Source organism: Stegodyphus dumicola, chromosome 9 (genome assembly GCF_044657685.1).
Source record: "Stegodyphus dumicola isolate Sdum_Otavi_A_Nest chromosome 9, ASM4465768v1".
NCBI lineage: Eukaryota > Metazoa > Arthropoda > Arachnida > Araneae > Eresidae > Stegodyphus > Stegodyphus dumicola.
The window spans coordinates 57,766,646-57,789,293 of record NC_140776.1 but is presented as its reverse complement, the minus strand read 5'-3'; the positions used below and the strand labels follow the sequence as shown (position 1 = coordinate 57,789,293).

Here is a 22,648-nt window from a genome sequence, read left to right as displayed (position 1 = left end):
AATTTTCAAGTACAAAATAAGCAACATTATTAATTGGAAAGGGAAAACCATCAGTCATTACTCCTGTATTGAGAGGACTCAGAATGAGTACCTGGAAAATGTACATACTGTTTCTAATATTTCTAAAGCTAAATCATTGGTAACAAGAGAAGATCTGCTGACTCTAAAATCAATTGCAGAGTCTTTAAATACATCTGTAGCAACAATAAATAAAATACTAAAAGACAATTTATAACTCAGAAAATCTAAAAAAACACAATGTTCAGCTTTTGCCAAGGCATATGGCTCAATGCAGAACTGTTTGTAGAATGCTGAAATGGAAATACATTTTGACTCTTGATGAAGCTGAATGACTGCAGTGAAAAAGGTCTACCTATTTTTGAAAACAAAGAGGAAAGAATTTACAAATCTGATTCCGCTGAAGTAAAGAAAGTTTCAGTAAGGGGCTTATGCTTGTCACAAGATTCTCTTGCAGTAGGAAATTAAAAATAAGAAGAATGAGAAAAAAATTTTAAAATCAGCTCAATGTACTATTAAGGAAAAGTTTTATGACCAATGGTAACAGAAGGAATTCCATTCTTGTATTCCAATGACTTTCAAAGAGTGAAATTTCATCAAGACTAAGCAACAAGTCATACAAAGGCTGTTAACACATTTCTTGGATGATTTTTATTGTATTTACAGAAATATTTTACCTGAAGTTTTTGTATTTTAAATGTTCTGTTTGATAGCTCATATCCTTCACAAGCTTTCTGCATCGTAATTTCCAAGACAGTAAAGCTTTTTGTAGTATTGGAAGAGGTATATTCTTGAACATCTTTCTAAAGTCCAAGGAAGGTTGTGGTCGACATATCGACAATCCACCTTTTTAAAAGTCCAAAAGTGCAAAAACACTTTGGTGATACATCAGGAGATTAAGTAAGCATACAGAGTGGAGGAAATGGCCTTGATACCCGTTTCTCATTCCATTTTCTCCAGAAAGTTATCGGTGGATTTTGACATAAAGCTGCTTGCTTTGTCTTGATGGAGTTCTACTGATTGATGGCACTGTGGGTAGAAAGAAAGTATTTTGTATTTAAAAACTGAGTATAATTGTGTTCCTGATAATATGTGGAGTTGATCTTAAAATTTTTCTGTTCTCTATTTTTAATTTGCCGCTATATGAAAAATCAGCAAGAATCATAAATCCCTTTGAAAAACTTTCATTAGATTCTTTGAAGTATGTTTTAAGATATTTCTCTTCTCTTTGATTAATACACTGAAGATTCATCTATTGTGACAGCATTTTTTTAATTTTTGTCCAGATAAATGTTTCTCATAAAGAATTATGCAGCGCATTCTGCTTTCAGTGATATGTTGTGGAGAAAATCGATGTACATTACGTTTTTTAGGCTTTTTAAGATTCAAATTAGCATTAATCACTGTGTTTATTGAGTATTTTAATGCTTTTGTAACTGTTCTTAAACTTGGCAGGTTTTCTTAGAACATTAAGGATCTTGCTTTGGAACATTCAGAACATTCTGTTTTTTTCCTTTGAACAGTTTTTTTCACTTTAAGCCATACCTTGAAGTTTTTTTCCTTTCTTATTGATTGCATTACCTATTGTAGCTTTAGATATTGAAAAACCATCACTTTTACAGTGTTTTTAATAACTAGATAGTCCATACATATAGTAATTTTAACTTTTGTTGTAATATAGGGGTGTATAATTGATTCAGACAACCCAGCACAAGCTGCTTCATTTTCACTGTCTCGATTAACTTTTTAATGAATGTGTTTGAAAAACATGATAGAATGAAACACTGTAGGGGCGAGAGATGACTTTATCTATATATATATGGTAACTTATTGTAGCTCTGCACACAAATTATCTGCCATAGAAAAGATTTCTCAGTAAAAGGCCTCATAAGAAAAATTGATTTGCAGTCGATTTAGCCCTTAAATGCATGGATTTTCTTAAAGTAAAAGATACATTAGAATTGATATCAATTAAAATAGGAAAAATAATAAAATAAATCTAAACTAAGTTTTTATTTCAATTTTTAAAAAATATTAACTTTCACAAAAAATATGATAGGAAAATGTGTAATAACAATTTTATACAATAATACATACCTTATAAACTTATTCCAACAATTTTAAAACTTTGAATACGTCAAAATAACAAAAACAAAATCAAAAATTCATAGCCACAAATGATGTCCACACCCTACACATCAACTCGCACAATAATGACCGTTGCACCTTTAGTGGTGCTACAACACTGAAACTTTTCAAAACTACATACATAAACAGTGTATATCCAATTGTTTACACTATACAGTAAGCTAAAATTTGTGTTTTGAGTTGATTTACATGGCTAAATATGAATATGTTGCCAAATGGCAACTACATGCATTTAAGGGTTAATGTTTGTGAGCATTGACACCATGTTGCCAACATGTTTACCTCAAACCACAGCCGTTATCTCTGTTCTGTGATTGTGTCTTGAAATGGATTTACCTGAACAACCGGACTTTTGAAAATGTTTGATAATATGACTGGTAAAATGTATAAATGTAAAATATTGGTATATGAAGAACTTCAGAATCTTTACTTCAAAGAATTTATTTTGAAAGTTTTATAAAGCTAAAAAATATATGAAAATCATAAGATTATAAAGAAACTGTAATTTTACCTTAGCATATAGATTTCATCTTCTGATTTGAAATTATTTTAAACTAAGCAATTCCAATAGATTTCAAAGCGTAAACATCTGAGGCATAAATTCCTGTGACCAGATGAAAGCCCATTGGGCAAAAGTGTGCATGACAAAAGCCTTCCTCCCAGAAAATCTTTCTGATAATTCCCCATGCGACACGTGGATGAAAGTGCAGATGAAAGCTGACACATATAAAAGCCTACACTTATAAAATTCTACGCTGATAAAAACCCACACTGATGCAAGTTCATAAAGAGTGTGTATGCCATGTAATTTTCCCATTATTTTTAGCATATACAAAACAAATTCATGAAAACATATAAATACAAAAATTATAAAAAAATATACAATAAAATAAGGGAACACATTTTATTTTGTACTCCAGCTGAATTTATGCCTTGTATATTACAAGGGGGATACAAGAAATAACGCGAATCTCTGTTTAAAACTGAAGAAATTCTGATTAGCAATTTCTTTCACACATTTCTTGATATGGGCATTTAACCGTATTAAAAGAATAAGGAAAAAAATTATTCCCCTCTTTTTTTTTTTTTTTTTTTTCAAGTGAGTGCACCTGAATCCTTGAAAGTACTGCTTTACACTACTGTAGTTCAAGAATTAAAAAAGGGCTTTAAAATATTTCTTTATAAATGTTATTAATTCTCTTATATGAATAAATAATATCTCCCCCATCTTTCATTATTCAAACATACATATAGTCTTAGCCATATAATATTAAAAATAGCTTTTGAGGAACTTCACCTTGATATTTTTCATTTTCACATAAAAACACACACTAAATTAAAATAAATAAATAAATAAAACTTTCAGATTGATCATTGAAACATAATAGCTAAATGCGTAATCAGAAAAGTTTGTTTTTGACATAGAAAAAAAAAGTGATAAAATTTAATCATGGTTTTGAGGTATCAAAAATCAGACTCAGATACTTTATTTATTATAATTACAATAATAAATGCATTCTGTATTGATAAAAATCATGTGTGCTTTTGTTCATGTGATCTTCTTTCCATGTGCACTTTCATCTATATGGGTATTTTCACTTGGGCATTTACCATAAAGGGTTTTTTTTTGGGGGGGGGATTAGAAGAGGAGGCTTTTGTCATGTCTGCTTCCATTTCTTTTTTAGGAAACTAAATTTTACATGAAAGGATAGTCTTCCAGTTTCTTACACACAGAAAATTCTGCCAACTGGTCATGGATCTGGTTTTGGGTTGGATGTGTAATTCAAAGAAAAGATGTCAAGGAACAAATTGAAAGGGTCATTTCGGAACTACAGTCAAGAAAATAACTTATTCATTGCATTTTGGGGAACTTTAGAGTTTCACTGCCTAATCCTTGACTTTTGGAGGTTTAAGAATTAGTTTTCCAGAAGTTATAACTTTTTCTAACTCTATTTAGAACATGAAATCTCATATTGAAATAAATTGTACAAAGAGGCAAAATCAAATTGTAAAGCAAAAGCATAAATTAATTCTTTGTGAAGATTTTGGGATTTTATTTAAAAGAAAGAAACTGAATTATTCAAAATGTAGCTGTGCATTTACTTCAGTAGCTTGCTTGAAGGCACTTATTGAAAACAACAAACTTTTTTGGGAGGAGGGAAAGGTGCTTAAGAAAGAAATGGGGAAAAAAATTGTAGTTTCAAAATTAGGTCCATCCTAGAATTAGTTACCTTTTTGAACATCTCAAAACATCTGTTTTGAGGTGTTTATTTTTTTTCAAGTTTTGAATTCTCATTCTGGGAAAATAGAAGTATTGTCACTCGAGAGAAATATTTTTTCTAAGCTAGTGGGCAAGCAATGCGATGAAACAAATATAGAGGCTATTCTCACATTTTTTAGACTATTTTGTTTTACTTTTTTTTAACTGTATTTGTGAAAGTGTAAATTATCATCTGCTAATTAATAGTTTTGTTTTCATGCAAAATGTCATTTTTATAGAAGCAATGGATATAACACTATGTTTGTGTTCTTTCCGAAGAAAATTATTCGTATGTAGTTATTAAAAATCATTGTGAAAGCCATGGTTTTTTGATATCTTAAGCTACGATAGGTAATGTTGTCAACAACAAATGAAATAACGTAAAAATTTAACATCAAGTAGAAAATTTGTCCCAAATACGTATCCAAGGACAAAACGGAATGTTTTGAATTTGCAAAAGCAAGATATTTAATATTAAAGAAAATTGGACAAGTCAAAGGACAGTTGGCAAAGTCATTAAATTGCTCAATGTCAACTGTAAACAAAGTGTTACAAAAGTGTAAATTAACGTTGATTTGAATCTTAAAAAGTCGAAAAAACATAATGTGCGTCATCTTTTCTCTACGACATACCACCAAATGCAGAACATACTACAGAATTCTTTATGAGAAACATTTATCAGGACAAGATTAATCTTGGGTGTACTTAAATGACTACAATAAAAAGAGATCCATTTATTATCAACAAAGAGGAGGAGAAAAAATCTTAAAACATGGTTTATGAAATCTGAAGTAAGTTTTTCTGAAGGATTTATGATTATAGCTGGTTTATCATATAACGGCAAATTAAAAATAGAGAGTGGAAAAAAATGTTAAGATCAACTCCGCGCATTTTCAAAAATATATTTTGTGCTCAATTTCAAATGTGAAATACCTTTTTACCTTTTCTTTACACACAGTATGATCAATCTGTAGAACTGCATCAAGACAAAGCAAGCAGCAACATAACAAAATCTAGTGAATATATATAAGCACTATTATAATATTACTGAAATGTTGAGCACAGCAAAAGCACCATGTGTAGAGAATGAATATATATTTTCTACTTGGAATAGTATGCTACAAGTTAAGAAATCAGTCAGGAGTTGAAAAAGCAGCAAAAATTTTTTTTACATAACTGTTTTGAAAAAGATATGTAGGTTGCTGATTTAAGTGTCATTTACTCTGATTGCTAATTTATATTTACGTTAAAGATATAACTGCAAGAGAGCACTCCCTCTTTTAATAAATATGTGTGTATAAGTTTATATTTGAATTATTAATTTTTTTACAAATACCAAAAAGCTGCCAAAATATTTTATTGTTTTTATGCTATCAATTAATAAAATTATATGCAACTATTAATTATTATATTAATGTGTGCCTAAAATATTGTTACGAATTTTAGATTTAGGTAGATAATTTTAGTAGAATTATAATTAAAATTGTTGTATTTCCCCGTGCAAGACAAATTTAGAGAGAAACCTATGTCGGAAATATAAAAATACAGGAGCACGTGCATTTAATAAATAAATATCTCTTTAATTTGTATTGAAACTGAATAAATGTAATTGACCATTATTAGCTCTAACCGTAATTCCATCCTCTGATTGCTTTTCAGAAATATCGAGAAGGAGAAATTATTAGAAATATCCTGCAACTGATTGAAATCTATAAAAAGCTGGAGAGAGAGAGTGTTTTAGTTAGTTGCTTAGTTACTGTTATTGAGAATTATTTAGTTCTGCGTGGACTGTGATATCAGATTTAACTTTCTCTTTAGATGCATTTTGCATTGTTAATGTTTTTAGTAGTGTGAAGTATAACTACTGATTATATTGCGTGATATTGTAAATACTTGTACGAATATCTCTGAGGAAAATTCCAGAGTTCTGCTATATTTCTTTTGGTAATAAATTTTATTAACCTGTTATCGAACTTGTGCATTCAATCTATTACGAACCCGTATGCACATAACAATATGTATCATACTTCTTAATACAGTCAAAAGTCTTTAATCCGGACTCGTCGGGACTTTGACAATTCCAGATTATCGGTTTTTCCGGATTATAGATCATCAATTTAAATTTGGTAAGATGGCATGCAGAAATTATAAAATTAAAAATATGAAACCGTAATTTATGAAAAAAAGAGCAATTATGATTTAAGGGTATCAAAATTTACAAAAAAAAAGCTTAATATTTATTTGTTTACTTTATTAAACATTTCTTTTAACGCGCGCATGCGTAAAGCATACATTACACATAGTCGAAATTAGAAAATTGCAACCAGAAAACTATTTGATGTGTATTCGTGATATTTATAATGACGAGGAATTTGTTTTAAATCATATCAAAGACGGAATACATCGAGATGAAATACTACATTTAGTAAGAAATAATAAGCCAAATAAAATTAAAACATCTGCCCTGAAGATAAGGATAGTGCTGACAGATCAACTTCCAGTTCATTGCTCGCCGTGATGTCCCCCCCCCCCAGCATAGCAGCGTGAAATTGATAAACAGATTTCGGAATGGTTAGAAAAGCAAAGGATATGCCTTTTTCCATTTTTTTGCAGAAATTCCACTTTTTGTTTGATGGACATCGAAACATGCTTTCGCTTTGTAGATAGATCCTTTGGATGCTCCAGAATCCGAAATTCTATTTGACATAATCGAAAGTTCAAGCTTACTTTTATAAAATTGCTCTAACAGTCTGCAAAAAGTAATAAGCCGGATCTAATTCGAAGATTAAGGAACAACGCAATCTGCAGCATTAACTGAAATAGGTAATTAGATAATTTTAGCTTAGCTTATACCGTCCGTTATACATTAAATGCACATGCGTAAAGGTATTATGAGCATGCGTAAACGCCTATGCACATGCGTGAACGCATTATGCGTTGACGCATGCGCAGAAAGTTTGTAGCTTTGAGGTCCAGATTATGGGTGTCCGGATTAACATGACTTTTGACTGTATCATCTAATTAGAAGTTTAATTACTTTGAAAAATCTTCAATGCATGATAATTTATGCTATTTAATATTTTATACCATTTAAAAATTTAATATAGAAAAAATAAAAGAATCTGATTTAATTTTTTTAAAAAATATATAACATCTTGATGTCAGAATAGATTATGGTCCTTCTTTTGGACTTATTGATAAATTTACATTAGGTAATTCTTTTCTGCTAAATGCAACTCTTCTGTATCAAATGAGGGAAAACAGTTTGATTTTTCATTATAAATTTTTAATTTTTTGTAGATAAACAGTTGCTTAGGAAATAAAGGAAGTGCATGAATTTTCAAGTTAATTTCGAAAATGAAATAAAATATCAGTAGAATATTTCATAGCAGTATGTTCATCCAATCTGCATTTTATTGCATTAAAATGATTCTACGTAGTGCTTTTTCCCCCCTAGGAGTACATTATAAACATTAAGTTGTGTATATGTTTAAAAGTTTAGTTTCTGGTTCTTGTTGCTTAATTGTTTGTATCTTTATAAACATTATTATGCATTAGCAGTTTTATAATATGGTTCAAATATTGTTGATTTATATTTCTTTCTTTCTAGCTTTGAGAACAATTCAACAAGCTCTGCAGTTAACTAAACAAGTTACTAATTTGTCTCAGACTGCAGGTGAGTTTTTATCAGAAATTTAACTTTATTATTATTTCTTTTTGTTTTCTCTCTCTCTTTTAATATGTGTGTGTGTGGAGGGGGAATTTTTGAATTGATAAGAATTTGGTTGGTTAAATGCAACTTTAAAAGAGCAAATGATGGTTGCAAGCCAATCTTTGAAAATATTTTATATGTTTTTCTTAGTAATACCCATCAAGATGATTAATTTTCCCCTAGAATAATGTGTTCAATATTTAAAATGCAGTTAAAATTTTTTAATATTTGCTACATATCAGTTGTATAATTTACCTAAGCAATTAGCAGAAATGAGAATTGCACTAATTTCTGATTTATGTGAATCACCTAATGTTTCTGTGTATTACCTAAAATTTTTTGCTCTAAATTTACTATAGAAAAGCAGTAAATCTGGAAAATTTGTTAAAATAAACAAAAGTAGGTTATAAGAGTAGCTGTATTGATCGAACACTGTCCAGATGTTTAGGAAAAGTCCAATATGATGTGCTATCAAAATTTCTCAGTAAAATGTCAAAACATTCCTGATTTTGAATGATAATTCTATTTAAAAGATTGATATCAATAAAAAAAGTCTTCAGATTTTAATAACTGGTACAATCCACATTTTGTATTTATTTCAATGAAAACCAGAGTCAGTGTGTTATCAAGAGGCTAAAGTTTCAGCTCAAAAAATGTTTAAAGAGGGAAGGATTAATTTTTATAATTGTAGTTGCAAAGTGCCCATGCGTCTTAGAATCTTTTTCTTATAATAAGCTGTTCTAAAGGTTAAATGGCAATTCAAGGTACTTATTTATCAAATTTTGTTGGCCATGTATGGGGTTTAAAGAGAAACCGGGAGTTTGCAGTTTTGCATCAAATCACATTCACCTGTACAAAAATTAATGTGAAAGGTGCTTTGACAGGATTCACTTAAAAATGTATGGAAGACCGGAGAAACAAAAAATAGTCAGCTGGAAACTAAAATCTCTTATCCTACAAAAAAAAAAAAAAAAAAAAAAAACAGTTGCAGATTAGTCCTTTCAGATAATTATATGTTTTATTGTGCAGTAAGTAAAAATTATTCTCCTTAAAAGGGAAACAGCTGAAAAATTATTATTTTTTTTTCAAAAAATATTTTATTCACTTCATATCTCATACAGTATTATCAATTGGTCTGATCTAAATAGTGAGCTGTTCTTCACTCTTTGCCTTAGAAATGTAATTGTTCTATTATCAGTCTTTAGATATGCAATTTTTTGTCAAAAATAACGCATTTAATGGTTATGTATTATATTAAATAATTATATTACTGTATATATGTTAGATAATATATTTCTACATTAAATACTTTTCTCCCTTCAGTAGAATTCTAAGCTCCTCAGTTTTATTTTAAAACTCCGTAATAATAATAATTATTATTATATGGAAAAAGATGTATGTTTTACAGAATGAATAATATTTTCTAAAGCCATATTTCTTAAAAATTCTGAATACTCTTGTATGGAGATGACCATTACCTACATACTGTTGTGAGCTAAAGGATCGTGGATGATTCTTGACTAATAAGTCCTGATAAACAGGAAGATATGAATAGTTTATTAGAAAAATAGGCACTATAAATTGTACACATAGCACAATAATGGCTGGAAATAACTCAAGGAGAATACAGATATTTAGCATTTCCTTCTTAAGACATAAAATAAATCATCAAATTCTTCAGATCACTCTCAAGATAAACACTAACTCGTAGTTCAGCTGATTGACAACTGTTTCAATATTGAAATCCCCATTCGTTGACTTGTATATGTACCATTGCAGCAGGGCCTCTAGAAACTTCTAGAAGAATCAGTCTTAGGTCTTTAAAATTGTGTTTTCACGAATCTTTTTGAAAGTCAACAAGTTGATGAAAAATTGGCAAATGTTTCCAACTCAGTGACAAAAATTTTCACCAGGCCTCCTTAGGAATGAAATTGCCTATATCTGGAATTCTAATTAAGCTGTTTTGCAATTCCAAAACCGTTTCACTCAGAATTAAATGATCTATAATTCTATGCAACAGATAAGTACTTAAATGCAAGACTTGGCCACAAATTATATTAAGCACAAACTAAACCATAAAATTACCATTATAAAAACAATAAATAAAGAAAAGTAAAAGAATGCAATGTACTATAACAACACAGAAAATGATAAATACAATAAAAAGAAGTAGAATAATTACAACATAGCCCTCTCCTTCATGACTGCACATGTCAGGCAGTGCAATTCCCAAGACCAGGGATAACTAATTCTAGTTACCAAAATAAGGTGCAGTGTCTGTTTTAGTGCGCTACTTTAGGTTTAAAATAAAGAATTCTTTATATGCATACCACTGCATCATTCTTTTTTTTTTTTTTTTTTTTTTTTTTTTTTCCCACATGGTAAGGCCCTTCCCAGGATGTCTGTAAGCTTGAGAGATTCTGTGACGATGCTTTGTATTGTAGAGCCAGGCTCAAGCCTTGAAAAGTCTATTTCCATAGACTTAGCATCATATCTCGTCTTCATACTTCCAGTGGCTGTGTTGATCCTTCCCCTGGTGAACTGATAAACATCTTCTAAACATGCCTGCATATCTTCCAGGTATTACTCAGTCAAAGAAGGCATGTCTATGGCAGTCGTCTGAAGAGGAGGTCACATAGCAGAACTAAATTGCATCTAAAAATCATTTGTGAGGGTGAAAACCCACTCCTGTCATGAATGGCATTCTTGCATGTTAGCAGGAATAGTGACAATTTTTGTTTCCAGTCCTACAGGCTCTGGAATACATAGAGAGAGAGATCCGAAGATTGTGCGATTGAATATCTTCCTCCATGCCATTTGACTGTGTATGTAATGAAGAGGTTTGAGTTTTTTTCCATTCAAAGAATTCTACAGAGTCCATTAAATATGGTAGATGTAAGATTTCTTCCTTGGTCAGAATGAATAAGGAAGGGTACTCCAAATGGTGAAGTTTTCCACGGTTGTAGCTTCAGGGATGGGATAGGTTTCATACCATTTACTAAAGTAGTCAGTGACAACTAGGATCGACTTGTTACCCTTAGTTGTATAAGGTAAAGGTCCTAAAATGTCCAAAGTAGTCTCCTCGAATGGGGCTCTACATGGTAGCACTGTAATTTTTCTTGAGATTTCTTAATGTGCCTGTGGCCTTTTTCGTGCTCCATATGATTTTTACCATTTTCCTATATTTCATTTGGCTTGGTCCCAGAAGAAATATTAATTTCTATAGTGTCACCAAAGTAATCTTCATTAGGGCTGCTATAAAGCTTTGACAGAACAGTAGGCACTTGAGATGTCAGTAAAACAAGCTGATGAGTTTTATCGTTTGTTGTTTTCATTAATTCTGTAAATGTCTCAATTCAGGATCTTCCATTTGGACACTTCAGAATTCATTGTGTTCCAGAGATCAGTCTGTGTCAATTTTGTCCGACAGCTGGAACTTCAAAGCTATATTTTGACTGTGCTTTTGAGCAATGTTTGCACTTTTCTGCATAAGATCTTTTTGAAATTAGCATTCCCATGTGACATTCCTCTGCAGTATCGAATTTTCATGTCGTATTCCTGTACATCAGGGGTTCCCAACCCCTGATTGTTTAATGTGTGACCGCTGCTGTGCAATTACAATAAAAGTGTTTTCAATAAAAGTCTATGTGAAAGCTTTCTCATTTTTAATGAAATAGAAATTGCTTCCAATAGAGACACTAGCACAAAGCGAAACACAAGCAATCTCTTTTTTTTTTTTTTTTTTTTTAATGTGCATGTGTTATTAACTCTATCCAACTACCGCGTTTACTTGCGCAAGAGTTGCACTTCATAAAAGTGCAAGGCCTATTACTTATGTTAGCAAGCCTGACCAGCACATTTTGTTTTGTAAAGTCCACAAGAGCTGCTGCAATTAAAAGTCCTTTTGAGAGTTAGTTTTCTTCAGGAAATCAGCAATCCCCACATGTATCTTCTTATGAATTTTTATTGCAACGCTGACAGTGCGTTCCATTCTTGGATTGATAGTAATATTATTATGAACAATTATTGTGTAGCAGCACATTTCATTTTTATCTATGCCACACACTGGTATTTCTTCATTAGATGTAAATCAAGTCCAAATGTGCATCGATCAGTTATTTCAGCTACATAAGGGTACAAACTTGATGTGCACTATTATTTTTTCCGTGCAGTGGTATTTTTTTCTGCATTCATTGTTGGTATGTTCAAAAGGTACCTGTTCAGTCGTTCACTTCCCAGAATAGTCACGTTCACTCTGGTGTTTTCTACTGTGGGATGAAAAACCGTCGATTTTCCCATCCATACATAGTCTTTGATCTCCATCATGAAGAGAAGATACCGTATGTTCACGAATACCATGCGCCACCGAATAAGACACACCTGATTTTTTTCGATGCGCCAAAAAAGGAAAAAAAATGTCCATGAATATGGCGTGCATATTTTTATCAAGCTCACTGAAAGCTTAATTTACAGAAATAATCTTTTTTCTGCATTACAAGCATAAAGAAACAAAGGAATATGATACCGATCCCATGGATTATCAGGAAAGAATTCTGAGCTACCACCTGCAGCTTTTGCAGCTGCTGCCCAAGTACGTATTTACACATGCCCAGTAACATTTTAATGGGAAGGAATAAATCGGTTAGCAGAATTCAATTCTACTACAGAAGGAAAAACACCGCTAATCTAAGTATGGTATATAAAATTTTATTTGTTAAACAATAGCTTCAGTCGGCAACAATCTCTGCACTAAAAATATATTTCAAAGTCATGAATGATGCTTTAAAGATCCTTAAAAATTGTCTTGGAACTAGTTTGCATACTGGAATTCTTTATTTTTTATGCTTCTGCCAATGTTATGACTAAAAAGCCAAGTTCGGCAAAAACCATTCAGGGAATAACAGTTTGGTGAAAGTGCCAGTATTATCATCTACAAATCCATGGTCAGGATTTATTATTTGAGAGGGTACATTAGTATCATATAACGTTATATTTTCTGAGAATGCCGTAGCTTTAAAAAAAAAAAAAAAAAAAAAAAATGACCAACTTGTGTTTACTTGGCCTATATTGCCTTGTTTTGGCGTAAGCCGTGCACCTCGATTTTTCTTACTAAAATTATCAAAAAAAAAGCCTGCGCATGGTATTCATGAACATACGGTATTTGAAGAGTGTTGAATGTGGGCTCTTACAGCATCCAGTAACTTGTGCCTCTCAAGATGGCTGCTTATTAGTTTCCTTGATGCTCTTTTGGCATATTTTTTATCTTTTGAACTGGAAAGATATAACACTGTATTCTTAGATGTCCTTCTCCATTACAGTTCCAACATTTTATCTTACTTTTATCATTACTTCATTTCATCTTAAATGTTTCAGTTGCCTGCACTCTTTTTGACTGTTCCACCACTGCTTTCAGCATTGTATCATCTGTAGTGCATACATTCCTTACAGGCTGATGATCATTTCTACTGCTTTTTGCACAGTTTCTACTTTCACAGCATGTACTAGAGCAATTCTTCATCTTGGTGGCATTTGTGGCTACCTATGTGTCTCGCAGCAATAATTTCCGTTATGGCTTTCAGCTGTTTTTCCATTCTCCTGGTTATCAACATTCAAAGAAACCCCTCTTCTGATACTAGTTGTCGCAAGCTATGGAATCATTGATGCTTCTTTGAACGATAAGTCTAGATGAGCAGGAAGACATGAACAGTTTATTAGAAAAACAAGCCCAATGAATAGCACACACAACATAATAATGGTTGGAAATAACTCAAGAACGTGGATATGTAGGAATTTCTTAATACACAAAATAAATTGTCAAATTAATCATATCTTTCTCAGAGTAAAGATTCATAGTTTGGCTAATCTCTAAGTGTCACAGTTAATTTGCAACTGTTTTACAACTGAACTACCTTAACCTTCCAACTCATTTTTATACTGTGTAGCAAGTGCTCTGGAAACTTCTGGAAGAATCTGTCATGGGGCTTCGAAAATATCAAGTGAGAAATCACCAAATGTCATCAACTCGATGACAAAAATTGTTGTCAAAGGCCCCTTAAGAATGAAGTTTCTCGAGTTCTAATTGAGCTATTTGTTACAATTCCAAAACTGCTGTACTCGGAATTAAAAGAATTCTTAGCAACAAATAAATACTTAAATGCAAGACATGTAGATACAAGTTACATTAAACACAAAATAAACCATAAAATTACTATTATAAAAACAATAAATAAGTAAAAGAATACAAAATACAACAACAATACACAAAATCATATTTACAACAATGTTTTTTATTTGCTTCCCAGTAAATAGTAAAATAGATTATTTTTTATAATGTTTTTAATAATTGTATTGTATTTATATTAAATCTATATAATGATTTATTTGCTCATATTTTATTTGATAACTTATTTAGTTTTGTTTAATCAGGGAAAGTCGGGTGCATTAAAAGTAAAATTTTAGTTGGAATCCTGTTTAATGTAAAATTTGAACAATACATAGGGTTATTATTTTTAAATTAATGCTGCTACACAATAATTGTTCATAATAATATTACTATCAATCCAAGAATGGAACGCACTGTCAGCATTGCAATAAAAACTCATAAGAAGATACATGTGGGGATTGCTGATTTCCTGAAGAAAACTAACTCTCAAAAGGACTTTTAATTGCAGCAGCTCTTGTGGACTTTACAAAACAAAATGTGCTGGTCAGGCTTGCTAACATAAGTAATAGGCCTTGCACTTTTATGAAGTGCAACTCTTGCGCAAGTAAACGCGGTAGTTGGATAGAGTTAATAACACATGCACATTAAAAAAAAAAAAGAGATTGGTTGTGTTTCGCTTTGTGCTGGTGTCTCTATTGGAAGCAATTTCTATTTCATTAAAAATGAGAAAGCTTTCACATAGAATTTTATTGAAAACACTTTTATTGTAATTGCACAGCAGCGGTCACACATTAAACAATCAGGTGTTGGGAACCCCTGATGTACAGGAATACGACATGAAAACAAGATCCATTATCAGTTTTAAAATAGATGCTTTAGATCTCAGGTTCTCAAGGGATAGGTATGGACCCCCGAGGGGGCGATGAAGTTTTAAAGGGGAGTCATTCAGTATCAAGAGGTTGATTGGGTTTCACTAGATGAATTTGCACAGGCTATTGGTCGATGTAATGAAGATCCTATTGATTATGAAAAAATATTAATGTTGCAAAATTAATAACTGTTTTAATATTGAAACAGTAAAAAAATCGTGTGAAATAAATGTAAGAGGAAAATAAAAATATTATTTGATACTTAAAATAAATATTTTTTAAATGTCTCAATATTTATGCAAAAAGTGCAATATTAAAAAGTAAAATGCAGGAACACAAGAGAACAAGCACAATTACAAAAGTATGAAGAATGTAAAATTGGTATGTAAACAGAAGATGCATTGTTATGTACTAGCCCCTAGCAAAATTAAAAAATTTTAATGTTTTAAAATGTTACACAGCACGAATTAGGAAACAAAATTATTATTTTAGCTATGTACTTTTAATTAATAATTGTTTCATTTAGTGAATTTGCTTTCTAAATTTCTCAAAAATTCTGTAACTATTTATTTTCTCATTTTAACATTTCACTACTTTTGGTTTTGTGTAATTCTTAACCCTTGCATCTAGGGATTACGAAACGTGAATTGAGTGATTGAAGAGTTAGGTTTAGGAGCAACTTCCCCTTAAAAAGATCTCTCTACTGCCTGCTCAACAATTATTCATTTTATGCAAATTAAATTTAGTTTTAGAAATTTTTTTCATATATTTTCATGCTTCCACTTTATTTATTTATGCTTTTACTAATTAGTTTCTAATATATATATATATATATATATATATATATATATATATATATATATATGAATTACAGATTCACACCATCAGAATAAGCCATCAGCTTCTCCTGCACAGACACAGAATCAGGTTAACCATCATCCAGTAACTGTCCAAACCACAAATAGTTTGACAAGTAGTGACACCTACCCAGTCAATTCCACTGGTGCTGCTAACTTCCCAGATAGCAAGGCTGATATTGACCGAGACAGGACTTCACCTGGTTCAGATAGCAGTACTCACTCAACGAGGTAGTTTCAGTTCATATTCTTGTATTTAGTAACAATAATTTGAAGTAAGTGATGGAAATGTTAAGTAAAATTTATTAATTATACTCCTTATTACATTAAACAGACAGAGTGTAAATGAAAGAAGAAAGCTGTAAAATATGCAAATTTTGGTGCAATTTGTAAAGCCTTTTTTATGGGGTTTAATTTATTACTGCATTATTATTTAAAAAAATTATTTAAAATTACTGCAAAATAATTATTATTTAAAAAAATCCTTGATTTAACTGAGTATCTACAAGTAGTTGTACTTTATGAAGTGAAATAAAACAGTTCAGTTTGTTCAACTTAAAATGTTAATTAATTTTTTAAGTAATGAATATGTTTTCTTACTGTTTAACAGATCTGAATTAAAGAATTTAGAAGTATATTTTTACGTATTCTTTAAAATTATTTTTCTTTAATTCTGGGAGCAAGAAAACTTTTTTAATTTAATTTTATGAAGACGTTGGGTGATAAGTACTAATTTATTTTTCAATCACATGTTGCATACATAATGTTTTTCCATAAATTGTTTTAAGACAGACTTGAAATATTGTTAATTTATACCTTTGCAGACTAAATATTTAATGATAAAATTTAATATTAGGCTGTTTTAATAGAAGTTGTTTAGTATGTTGTTTAACTTTGTTCAGATCTCTCATTTTATTGAACTTTTATGCATAAATTTTATTGAAAATTTTATGTGTATTACTTTTAACTTAAGTTTTCAATATCTGTTAGGCACGACAGCCCAACTTCTAGTGTAAGCAGTTTACATAGCTTAAGTGCAGCTGGGACAAGTTCATTAGCTACTGCGGCCCTAAAGCCATCCATCCCTTCATTAACTCCTTCATTAGCAAATTATTATAGAGAAGACCTCATTTCTCATGTTGTGGGTTGGCAGGCCGACCATGCTGAGCGCCAGGTATGTCTGAACTTCTTATTGCATTTTTATTCTGTTTGAGCAAAGATTTAAAATTACAAATTAAATCTTGAAATTTCATATGGTGGTTGTATCATATTTTGGAGCTTTAAAAGCTTGGCATTATTATTTTTTTATGAACATTTTTCTTTGTATTTTAGCAATTAAGAATTGTTAACAGTTAATGTATGTGTTAAGGTACATTAACTGTTTCTACAAATGAGGAAAATGTATGAGTATGTCAGACTGGTAAAGTTCTTGTATTAAAAACGAGAAATAGGTGAATTGATGCAATTTCTAGCAAATTCAGCAATGACGACAATGTCATTAGTTGCAGAAATAGTGTTAAGACTTTTTGTCATTAGAAATAAATTAAGAGATGTAATTTTGATTTTTCTGTGTGTTCGTTTAATGAATTGTTCTTTGCAGTTGTTTCCTTTTCATTATTATTAATAAAAATTTTCTTTTTTACTTTCTTAGTTTGATTAATAATAGCAAGGTTTGTACGATCCTAAGTCTTTACGTTTTTTTCGAAACAATTTTTGGCCCTTAAATCCTTAATTTCAGCTGAAACCGGCAAAAGGTCCTTAATTTTACTCATCTAACATTTCTCTTTGTTTCTTTTAATGACTGCCATTTTGAGTGTGAGTTAAAATTTTTGGAGGAATAATTTTTGGCTATGCATTGAAAAATATTATTGGATGGGTTAATGTTTGATTTCTTTTTAATACAAATCGTGGATACTCAAGTTTTAGAAGCACTAAGCCTGCTTTGTTTCAATGTGTGTGTGAAAAGTTCATAAAATATTACATCAAAAACTTTTCTCTTTTGGGGGATATGAATGTAACACTAAATTTGGCAATTTCAAACTCAGCTTGTATATAAATTTGTTATTCGGGGATTTGTGAAATTTTGACAATTTTTTGTTTGCAGATAAAATTATGTTTATAAATGTCATAATAATAATGAATAAATTTTCATTAAATAAATAAATTATAATTACAATTAATATATAAAATTACATTTCAGATCTAACATTAGAATAATTTTGTTCTTTTTAAATTTTCTCCTGCCATATTTTAAAGTGGCATTAATTTCCATTTTGGTGACTTATTGGAATATTTTGAATCTGAAAAATAAACAAGGTAATAAATGCTATTGAGCGCGTTTCTGAAGCGCTTCTTATAAAAAAATTTGATGAGTAGTACACTACGTAACTTCCTTGTACAGAATATTAAATTATGTGCATTTTTTATTGCATTTCATTTATTGGATTGAATTAAATCCTCGTCTTCGATAGCGCATAAACCACAATAGAATAAATGCACTCTTTAAAATCCACTATATTTGTTTACCATAGTGACACTCTTTTGCTAGGTTCACTTAACAACATTACATTTCATTCATTTTATAACCCAGAATGCACAAAATTTATCATCTGAAGAATTGTCTAATCATTGCCAAATGTTCTATTCAAATACTATAATAAATCTAAAACAATGCATAAAAGAAATTAAGCAAACAAAAACAACAAAGAAAAATTTTTCACAGACGGTTCAGTATTTCTCATTCAATTAATTCAGTTTTCACTTCGCGACAAGGCAAAAATACATAAAAACTCAAAATATCTGTATTGAAAATTATGAAGTAAATCTTAAACACTTATTTCCTCAAATAAATTTCAGAATGGATTAAGCATGATTTAATTCTCAATAATAAAAGAAGGCCTTATCTTTGCTATTGCAAAGTAAACGTTTTCTAGATTGGCAACAAACCTACTATTCTGCTGTTTCAAGTGTAAACAAACATGGCCGCCATGGCAAAAATAATTAAGCTTAGCGGCACTTAAACAACTTTTAAATTGTTGATAGTTCTAAAAATGTTGCATGCATATTTATTAAATGCATAAAAACCTTAACCGGAAGATAAGAACAACATAATTCAATCATTTTTAAAGCAAAAAATGCACAGCTTATAAACATATATGAGTAAAGAATCAGAGAATTATAATTCAATTATTTTTAATGCAAAAAATGAACAATTTACAAACATGTAAGAATAAAGAAACTGAGATTACTGAACAGAGTGGATATATATAGTCATATATTTATATACTTTTTGGTGTATCTGATTGCAATTAAAATACGAGGTGCATATCTACATGTTATAGCAATCCTGTATACAAAATTTCAATTTTCTGACCCTACTTGTTTTTGAGTTATGCAAGATATGTACGTACGCATGCACAAACGCTACAAAAAAATTCTCTCCAGAATTAATTTTAAATAAGTTTTATCATTTTTGGGTGGAGGGAAAAAGAGTTCTTTGTTCTGTCCTTAAATGCAGATGTCAGGCCCACCAGTGGCCAAGCGGTAAAGTTGCTGAACACTGGTAGTTCGGTCCGAGGTTCGAATCCCTTGAACGGGCTGGCTGCATGTGTGTTTTCGTGGTTTTCCCCATGTGTAATGTGTATACGAGCCAGTTTTCCTTAGAAAGTCCTCCACGAAGGCGTCCCTCCCCTTAGGCAGATAGCCTTTGAGGCTTTGCGGTAATTAAATAACCTAACTTAACCTAACCATGCAGATGTCATGTAAAAACATCATTAAATATCATCCAATAGCTGTCAGAATGGATATTTTCGTTGAAATACGATACCGAAAATTTATCGCGATTAAAGTACCTTTTTACTTCGTACAAGGAAGTAAAAATACTACTGCAACTATTTAAAACAAATTTCATGTGTCTTTTTATATATTTTTTTTATGCCAAGAGTTTTCCATGTATTGTTTCAGAATATTTAAATGTGTATCAGTTGTCTCTTGAAAATTTTCTTCACCCTTCTCTTTTCTGAATTTTTTCTCAAAAATCTTCTGGCTTTTTGTTCTGATAGAGTTGGTAGGGTAATTTTGCTTTTGGATTTCAGACCTTGCACTTTGAAAGATCTAAAGGCAAGATTTATAGCTTATAATTTTAAAGGCAAGATTCTACAATTTCCAGAACAGTGGGACAAAATGAAAAGTGTCTTCATGGTATTAGCACGTAGTTGATATGTTTTATAATAAATTTGTGATGAATTGTGTATCTTTTGGAGAATTTTTGGAAGAATAATGAAAAGAAAATTATTTCAAGAAACATCAAAGAAAGCTAGCAAATTGAAAACTGACAATTAGAAGATCCATCGTATATGTTTTAGTCCCACATACATACATCAGTGCTTGCTCTAAATTCTAAAAATTTTGCCCTAAATGTTGTTGCTTGGTGCTTCACTAAATTCTAAAAATTCTGCCACATTGGGTCCATCTTTGACCTTATATTATTTTATATTTATTTTCAATGGTCATATTATTAAAGAAATAAAATTAGCAGTTTATTCTATACATTCTAAGTACCAGCAGTTCTTTTAGAATAACAAAAATCTTTTAATCAAATCTGAGAATTCTAAAACTAAGAGGAAATTCATTGGAAAAGAAATTGGTTTTATATGTAGAGAAAAAATTATTCATCAAAGATATGTTGTTGAAACATTAGCAAATTAGGAGATGAAGCAGAGACTTGTGGGAACATTGAGTTGTTTGTTTATTTAAATAAATAAACTTAGAAAAGATGTTAAAGAGAAGGAAATTGATGTAAATTAGCTAAAATATCCAGAAAATTTTTAAGTTAAAAAAACAAAAACATTTTATTGCTACAAAGCATACATTTTGTGTTACTTTTAATGTGTAGTTTTACTAATATAATTTTTAAATCAATACCATATATTATAACTGCAATTATAATGTATGATAGTGATTCTAAAATGAAATAATAATAATATACATAATAGTATTTATTATTAATGCAGTTGTAATTTATGATATTGATTCTATTAAAATGTTCTTTATCCTTTTTAAATGGATATTTTTTAGAAATAGAAAGAAAAATTGTAATTGTAACCATGCATGACTACATAATTTAATTATTTGTAACTAACTGCTCACCCTTAGAACTTATCTGTACATATTAAGATAAGTTGTCTTCTTTCTTTAATTCTTATTGTGTATGCAAGATACAAGACAAAAATGTAAAAATTAACATAAACATTTATTCCTTGCAGCTAATCAGACTTAAAATAAAAATACAAAACAATGGAACTTTATATTAAATACTGTATATTAATTTGGTTACAACTTCAGCAAATGTACCCAAAGCTATGGCATTAACTGGGTCAGGCAAAGTACAGCCAACTTTCAACACTTACTAACATCAGGCGTACATGTCTGTTCTGATCAGTGGCTCTGTGTGTCTGAACAATGAGCTGTGGTGGCAACAGCCCAACCTCTGTTATGAGTCATGCTGATTATTATTTTACTTCATAGTTTAATTTATGCCACTTCACATAAATTTACATATGCCTGTGGATTCTGTAAGTACGTGATGAAATGAGGCATAAAGGAAACAATCAATATAAAGCTGTGAGTAAAATTTAAATAAAAAGCCACTATTCTTTAAAAATACTGTTACATTTTTCTTTTCTGATTCTACTGACACCAGTTGCTGCGTTTCTTCCTTCAGGTTTGTACGGGGTTCGTAGATTTGGAGTGAGTAACGACGACACTTGATGAAGTATCGAAACACACTTTATTTAGGCAATATTGTCAGGACAGCTCCAAAACACGTTTTACAGTTGTCGATAAACTACTATAAACACGCTGACACAATCAGCAACACAGACTTCAGGTTATCAGGCTATCACGGTGGAGACAGATTCCTGCAAAACACCCGACTCTGCTTTCCAGAGTACAGCTCCCAATTCTGCTTGGTCATTCTCGGAACTCCACGTACTCTCAAGACTCTCCACGCTACAACTCGCAATGCACTCGAAGACACACAGAGCACAGCTCCTGACTCTTGGTTCAATCATTTCCGGAGCTCAACATGCTCTCTCGACGATGCAATAACCGCGATATTCTAAAAGACTCTTTCAGTGCACTCGCTGGCCGGCTGTCAACGCGATCGCCTCCGCAGGCATTGACTCGCTAGACGAGACACACTCACTCGATGAGAGGTGCACACTCTCGATACTACTGACTGACTGCATACCAGCAGGGTTATATAGCTTTCGGCTTGTGTTCAAAAACATTCTGGACTAAACCGGTAAGAATTCGTTCCAGAAGGTTCTTAATCCGTCCATGGTATATCACCATTTTGTCGCCAAATGGGTGATTTCTTGCCAAATGTGGCAACCCTGCCTTACCTTGCCATTTTATGGCAACCCTAAAACTGCTTTGCTGAGAAGCCATCTCATCGCGCCTGTACATTTCACAACAATACATGGGACTATTATAAGTGTAAAATAAGTGTAAAATATAAATGTTTAAAAAAAATTTATAATTTAGCACCAATTACTTAATTACTTGAAATAAATTTTGAAGTTAATTTTATTCTTGAATTTACTTTAAGTTAAATATTAG

General features: G+C 31.0%; 1 protein-coding gene across 2 annotated transcripts in view; it reads left to right on the top strand.

Annotated features, from left to right (window-relative positions):
- Positions 1-22,648, top strand: part of wcy (WW domain-containing adapter protein with coiled-coil wacky) — a 103,624-nt gene that overhangs the window by 65,749 nt on the left and 15,227 nt on the right. For both annotated transcript variants that reach the window (XM_035358332.2, XM_035358331.2), the window contains 3 exons: positions 8,037-8,102; positions 16,045-16,258; positions 17,018-17,201. In XM_035358332.2, coding sequence (XP_035214223.1) covers positions 8,037-8,102; positions 16,045-16,258; positions 17,018-17,201 — 464 coding nt within the window. The remainder of the gene's footprint in view (positions 1-8,036; positions 8,103-16,044; positions 16,259-17,017; positions 17,202-22,648) is intronic.